Source organism: Ipomoea nil, unplaced genomic scaffold (assembly GCF_001879475.1).
Source record: "Ipomoea nil cultivar Tokyo-kokei standard unplaced genomic scaffold, Asagao_1.1 scaffold1596, whole genome shotgun sequence".
Taxonomy (NCBI): Eukaryota; Viridiplantae; Streptophyta; class Magnoliopsida; order Solanales; family Convolvulaceae; genus Ipomoea; species Ipomoea nil.
This window is the reverse complement of record NW_017618024.1, coordinates 315807-323028: the sequence shown is the minus strand read 5'-3', so window position 1 is coordinate 323028 and position 7222 is coordinate 315807. Positions and strand designations below refer to the sequence as shown.

The following is a 7222-nucleotide window of genomic DNA, read 5'->3' as shown; positions in this document are numbered from 1 at the left end:
AAGTGGTGTAATTAAGGACAATAGTTAACGGTGTTAATATTACCGTTAACTTAAGTTATGTGGTGCTGACGATATTTATATCTTTACTCATATATTAATTTATAAATATTTAAAATTAATTATTTTTACCACCAGTATATTAAATTAGTATGTCCAAAATAAATAATTACAACCATATTTCTATTGAGATTTAGACAATTGTCCTTAGTTTTACCACTTTTTAAAATAGAGTTCAGAGACTAAATTAAACAAAATAAAGATACAAAGACTAAATTAAACAAAATACTATAGTACATAGACTTCATAGATATTATGACGATGTTTTCTGTCAATTTAACACATTTTTACAATTTGACCTGGGACTACCATGTGTACATAAACAATTGATCCACTACGTGTGAAGGAGCAATTAATTAATAAAATAAATAAATTTTATTTGTGAAAGAACAATTGACTAGATAAATATTTTTATGGTTAATTTCTCTTATAGGTCGTAGGGTTAATCGTCTTTGTGGCATATTCAATTTTTTTTTTTAAAGATAAATTAACATAAGGGGAAAATATTGCCATATCAAGTAAATCGAATAAAGTTATAAATAATTTAGATTGATTTATGTCTTTACAATCATTATGGTGTTGATCATATTTTGTATGTTATAAAATAATGTACATTTAGGTAAAAAATAATGTACTTTTAGTATATTAAAAATGTACTTTGTATTTGGAGAAAGTACATTATTTGAATACTAAAAGTGCATTATTTTATATAATGTACATTCAGTACATAAATAATATACTTTTAGTATATTAAAAATATACTTTCTTTTATGGTGCATACAACACAATGTGGACCATGGTCCACACAATAATTTGTCATGTCTTTATGATCTTTTGCCGACTAGCACTAAACGACGAGTTTCACAAAAAACGCACATTCATGTACCAAATGCATATTTTTCCATAAATTGAATGAATTTAACTTGCAAAAATTTAAATTGATTGAAAAACAAGATAATACAAAAATTGATTCACAAATATAAATTAGGGGCAAATTTTATATTTAAGTCATTTGTTTTCTTTTTCTTTTTTAATAGTTTAATTCCTCCTTAGCATATTGTGGATTAATAGCTTATGTAGTAGGATCAGATCAAAAGTATTTGAAGGAAAATGTTTTCACCCTACAAAATTCACTACATTTTACCTTCTTTTTTTTTTTTATGTAGTAAGCAGTTTGTTTATGATTTTTTTATTTTAAATCTCAACCTATTAAAAATTCGTAAAATTATAGTAATTTTTGTAAAGATCTCTAGCATAATTTAATATTAAATTAAATTAACAGAAAAACAAACACATTTTAACAGTTTAGCAACGTAACTTGTCAAAAACTAGTACTCCGTATAAGATATACTTAAATTTGACACCCAAAAAAAAAATACAAAATTTATTTGAAGTAAAAACATAATGATCAAATCGATATTTCGTTCCTTTTTAAGGTGACAGGTACTTTTTTGTAAGCTTTTGAGTTTTGAGATTACTATTCAATAAAATTTTCTCTCATAATCGCATATTAAAAAAAATATTTTAAATTCTACTAACTTTTCAAAATCATTAGGAATTATGTATAATTTATTTTATACTTATATATATAGGAACATACTCAAGTGACAACTGATGCTTAGGAGAAAATGAGAACTCATCCTAGTTGTTGACTTCGGAAGATCAATGTCTCTGAAGTAATAAGAAAAAAAATATTATAATAATTTAATAATTATCTTAGACTTTGAGTATACTTTAATGGAGTGTTTGGTTGGTATGAATTGAAATTTTTTACTAATGTAATTTCATGAATTGTAAAAGTACATTGTTTGGTTAGAGAGAATTGCAATTCAATGGAATTGTCAATTTTTTCAATGTTTTGGTGTAAACCACATTGTGGTCCGGACCACCCGGTTCACTCCAGGAAGCACAAAAACTGGCTCAAAGAGAATCGTCACTTGTAGGAACCAAACCCGAGTTACTCCAAAATTCTTCCTCACAAAGAAAGCTCATTTGTCACTTAAACTACCCTATTGGATTGCCAATTTTTCCAATTCAATGAATTAGAATTAATGCATAGCCCATCTCCTCCCCTCCATCATTAATTGGAATTTAGCCAGGGAAAGGAAAGGAAAAAGGAGAAAAAGACACTTTCGCCCATTATTATTATTATTAGGGAAAATGGTCAAATAGGCCCTCGAACTTTAGCTTAAAAGTCAATTAGGCCCCTAAACTTTTTAGAGGTGCAATTACACCCTCAACAATTCATTTAAGTGCAATGAAGTCCAAAAACAAATTAATGACCTGCTATCACAGGTCATTAGGGTTCAGGCCACCTTCCAGAGAATTTCCCGGCAAAAAAAAAAAAAAAAAAAAAAAAGACCGGCGAAATTTGCGACAAAAAAGTGACTGACAAAATTTTCGGCAAATATGGGTCTGTTGCTGGTCACTTTTTTTGCCAGAAAATTCGCCAGAAGGTGGTCTGAACCCTAATGACTTGTGATAGCAGGTCATTAACTTGTTTTTGGGCTTCATTGCACCTAAATGAATTGTTGATGGGTGTAATTGCACCTTTAAAAAGTTTAGGGGCTTAATTGACTTTTAAGCTAAAGTTCGAGGGTCTATTTGACCCTTTTCCCTTATTATTACTCTCTCTTTCTCATTTTATCTGTTCTACTTACTATTCATTGGTCAAATCAACTCTTTCTTTTTTAATTATTTTTTAGTATATTTTACTTATTTTTAAATTTAATTTTTTGTGTTTAATATGACTTTTAATGTAATTTCTAAATATATAAATTTTGTATACTAATACTCCCACCGTCACATTTTGTTTGTCTAGTTCGATTAACGAGACTAGACTGAAATTATTTTTAATTTAATTTTTCATAATATTAAGTTTAATATTAGTATATAAAATTTATATATTTTGAAATTACATTAAAAGTACTATTAAACACAAAAAAATTCAATTTTAAAAATAATTAAAAATTACTAAAAAAAGTTAAGCAATGAAAAAGAATTAATTTGATCAATGGGAAAGATAGAGTACTAAACTTAGTATTATGAAAAGTTGAATTAAAAATAACTTTAATTAAGCCTCGTAAATCGAATCTGACACATAAAATGGAACGAAAAGAGTACTATACAAAAATATTTTAATCTTTTACACAAATTCTTTCTTTCCGTTCTTAATAATTATATTCCTCTATACCAAACAATATAACGTAATTTAAATTTATACTTTATTCCAACTTTATTATTTTTTAACAAAATTATAATTCATTTCCTTCTTAATTTTTTTATACTTTCAACCAAACGTCCCTGTTAGGGTTGCAGGGTGGGTGAAAGATAAAGGGGATAAAAGAGAGTGAAACCAGAAACACATGCAGCAGTGTTGCAGACAATGAAATGAGGGGTGAGTAAGAATGAATGGGACCTTGTCTTCCCAATTTACCCTAGTCCCTAGCTAGGTAAGATAGGTCTTGCAGGATTGACCCATTTCTTCTTTGCCTCCCTTATCCACCTCACCGCCCCTGCTATTCCACTGCCCACTCTTTGCTACTTGGTAATCAATTTTTTAAAAAATTACACTTTTCGACCTTAAATTATAAGATAAGTATTAATCACGTTCACTTTTTTTCTTTAAATTATCATTGACATTGTACTTTTAATCTTTATATTAAATTTATGTACTCACTTTTCATTTAAGTTATACTAAATTAAAGTTGTAATTTCGTTTCTAATGTTTTGTTAGTAAATAGACAAAAAAATGCAATATCAATAATAACTTAGAGACAAAAGGTGAGCATGTATGATTAACAATTAAGGACATATTCTACAATTATCATATAACTTAAGTTCGAAAAGTGAAATTTTCCTTAAATTATTTTAAGAATCACTTCCACTCCAGGCTCCCCAAAATATTCGTTTATAACCTCATTACTTAATTTATATGTATTGTTTTTATGGGGCTCATTTTTATTTTTTATTTTTGCAACATTTATCCTTTTGGCCACATTCCTTGTAAAATAAAATAGTCAAATTGCATCAGATTTTAAATTTGAAATCATATGTTTTCTCTCCAAAAGTGTTGAGATGTTCAAAGTGATATGGTTCTCAAATAAAAATGTGAAACATTCTTATTATTTTCTTCTAGAGTTTTGGTTAGAAAGATCAAATATGACCCCATAAAACAAAATTATATTGTTAAATAGTGCACCAAACGTGACATTTAAAATAATGCTTGGAAGACCAAATGTAAAAATAAAGGAATAGTCATTGGACAAAAAGTGTAAATTAAATAATTCTTACTTTAATTAAACAAACATATATTAATAGAACAAAAGGTATTATGAATAAAAAGTTAATTAATTTTCAATTAAATAGCATAGACAATTTCTAGTGGAGTCGATATGAGATGGTATCATTAACTACTCTTAAGACGTTGACGTCCACGGCGGTCTCTTCTAGGTACCAGGTAGCTCTCCGACCTCTCAACAAGAACACCAAATGATATGACGCTCAAGCCAAGATCCTAATTCCACAGCAAATGCTAGCTTATGAGCGGAAATTTGGTCTCAACTCTCAATTTAAGTACCACTCCACAATCTTTTCTGGAGACGCTGTGGGACGAAGCACCAAAAGCAATTGTCAAGGGAGCAACATTAAAGTTAACTATATATGCATGAGTAATAACTTTTTAACAATAATTGTGATAAACCATTTTAATATCTTCATTTTAAAAAGAAAAAAGAAAAAAAAATTGAACAAGTTAAATATATTATTTTCCCTTAATTTTATTAAGTATTTAATTAAATATTACTATTATTTAAATATAGAAAAGTATAAATCATACAAGTAAAAAAAATAGAAAGAAGATTCACGTACAGAATTATTTAAGACGACAACAACAATCTGTCATAGTGTCATCTCTCATTCTCTCCCCCCTTATTATAAGTGTTGCATGACTCCTAGGGAAGCTCAAGCTCAAGCTCAACCTCCCTCATTCATTCATTCTACCACCAACATATTATATATATACACACTTCCATATATCTATATACTCAGGTCTGGGAGTGCATGATATATATATATTTTTGATCCATCTATATATATATCACAGTAGAGATCAGATGAGTTCAGACCCACCAGATTGCAGTTCAAGCTCAGAAGTAGCTTGCGAGTCAACTCGGGCGGTTCTTGACTCGGGGTCTGCAGAAAAGGAAGAACCGAAGAAGATGACGATGAAGAGAAGCCGGGATAATAGTTGCAGTAAACATCCGGTGTACCGGGGAGTTAGAATGAGGAACTGGGGAAAATGGGTTTCCGAAATCCGGGAGCCCCGGAAGAAATCGCGCATTTGGCTTGGGACCTTCTCTAACCCGGAAATGGCGGCCAGGGCACACGACGTCGCCGCTCTGAGCATCAAGGGCAATTCCGCCGTGCTCAATTTCCCCGACCTGGCCGCCGCGCTGCCCCGCCCGGCGTCGCTCACGCCGCGGGACATTCAAGTGGCTGCCGCTAAAGCGGCGGCGATGGAGAAATTTGACCCCGTATCTTCTCCGTCGCCGTCTCCGTCCTCCTCGTGTTCGTCGGAGATAGACCCGGCGACGTCGGAGGAGCTGAGCGAAATCGTGGAGCTGCCGAGGCTGGGCACGAGTTTCGACTCGCCCGAGGTGGGGAGCGAGTTCGTGTACGTTGACTCGGTGGACGGGTGGCTGTACCCGCCGCCGTGGCTCGGCAGCGGCGCGGACGACGACGATAGTAGCAGTTTTGAGTCTCTGTTATGGAATTATTAGCTTTCGGTCCCTGTGTGAGGTTTTTGTTTTCTCTTTCAACCCTTTTATTTTTGTGTATTTACGTTATCTTAGCCGTTCAAATTTTTGTGTGAAGGGCTTGCAAATTTCACGATTCCTAATTACCTCCCAATATTCTCTCCTCTTGTCTTTGTTGGTGTAATGACATCTCTTCCTTCTTATGACAGTCTAACTGCACAGTGTTAGAAAGGTTGAGAAAAATGTCATAAATGCATTCCCATGGTTTGGTATATGTATATATTAGTGTGTGGTGTACATTTATTTTTCTCTCTCTATATATATAACTTTTTAGTGTCAATATCTTCTCTCTCTCTCTTCTCCTACTAATACTAAAAAGCGTGTGTAAATGCGTTTTAATCATAATACACTTTGGCAAAAATACACTTTTTTGCGTAAATTATAAGGTAATTGTATAATTCGTCCTTACTTATTGGTCATACTCATTTTTTGACTTTAAGTCATAACTAACATTGCAAATTTCAATCTAGGGGTACGGTGTAGTTGAGTGAAAGTGACTCATTCATCCTTAACCAAAGGCCAATGATTCAATCCTTGGCTTTGGGAATGGAACAACCTTAAATCTCCAGACCAGCTGTCCCACCCAAAGGAGGTGCGGTGGAAACCCTGGGTATACCCAAAACATTGCAAATTTCATCCATTTTTAAACAAAACATTAGGAACGAAATTTACAATATCGATTATAACTGAAGGACGAGAAGTGAGCACGACCTGTTAGAAAAAGAACGAAATTTGCAATGCTAGTTATAGTTTTGGGACAAGGAGCTGGGCGAGCACGATTAACATATAGGGATGAGCACTACAATTACCCTATAATTTAGGGACGAAAAGTATATTTTTTTCGAAAAATTTTAATGTATAAATTTTTAGTGAGGTGAGTAGGTGAAAGGCAGATCGAGTGTAAAGGATACCATAGTTTTTACCACTACTAGAGTGGCTTTGGGTGCAGGTGACAGAAGGTTTAACAACTGATGCAGTCATGCAGACAGGCATTATATTAGTGAGTGAAAATTGTTTTTGTACAAACTACAACGTGGGTGAAATAAGTGACGCTGACTGTTTTTACAATGTTTATAGTTTATGTTCCTAGGGATTGACTAATACCTAATATATTGGTCTCGAGGTAGAAAAACAAAATATCAAATTATTTTCTTAGTTACTGGATGGATAACCTAATATCACTTCTAATTACGAATTCAAGTGGAATTTGATGTTAGGGTTAAATGTGTATTGTGATAAAAGTTATAGCTTATAACCAAGTTGTAATTTTATTTTTTTTATATGTGACAATTATGATTAAATTAAAGTACTTACTATTATGCCAAAAGTTATACTTAATTGTGATGGTA

At 32.0% G+C, this 7222-nt stretch overlaps 1 protein-coding gene across 1 annotated transcript; it reads left to right on the top strand.

Moving 5' to 3' along the window:
* Window positions 1-4952: 4952 nt before the first annotated feature.
* On the top strand, window positions 4953-6124 carry LOC109190911 (ethylene-responsive transcription factor TINY-like). The gene has a single exon (XM_019341515.1). It carries the CDS (start codon window positions 5172-5174, stop codon window positions 5835-5837), a length of 666 nt encoding a protein of 221 aa, XP_019197060.1. The 5' UTR covers window positions 4953-5171; the 3' UTR covers window positions 5838-6124.
* The last annotated feature ends 1098 nt before the right edge of the window (window positions 6125-7222 follow it).

Excerpts from the sequence above, each read along its gene's own strand:
- LOC109190911 (XM_019341515.1), top strand. The coding sequence starts at position 5,172 with ATGAGTTCAGACCCACCAGATTGCAGTTCAAGCTCAGAAGTAGCTTGC.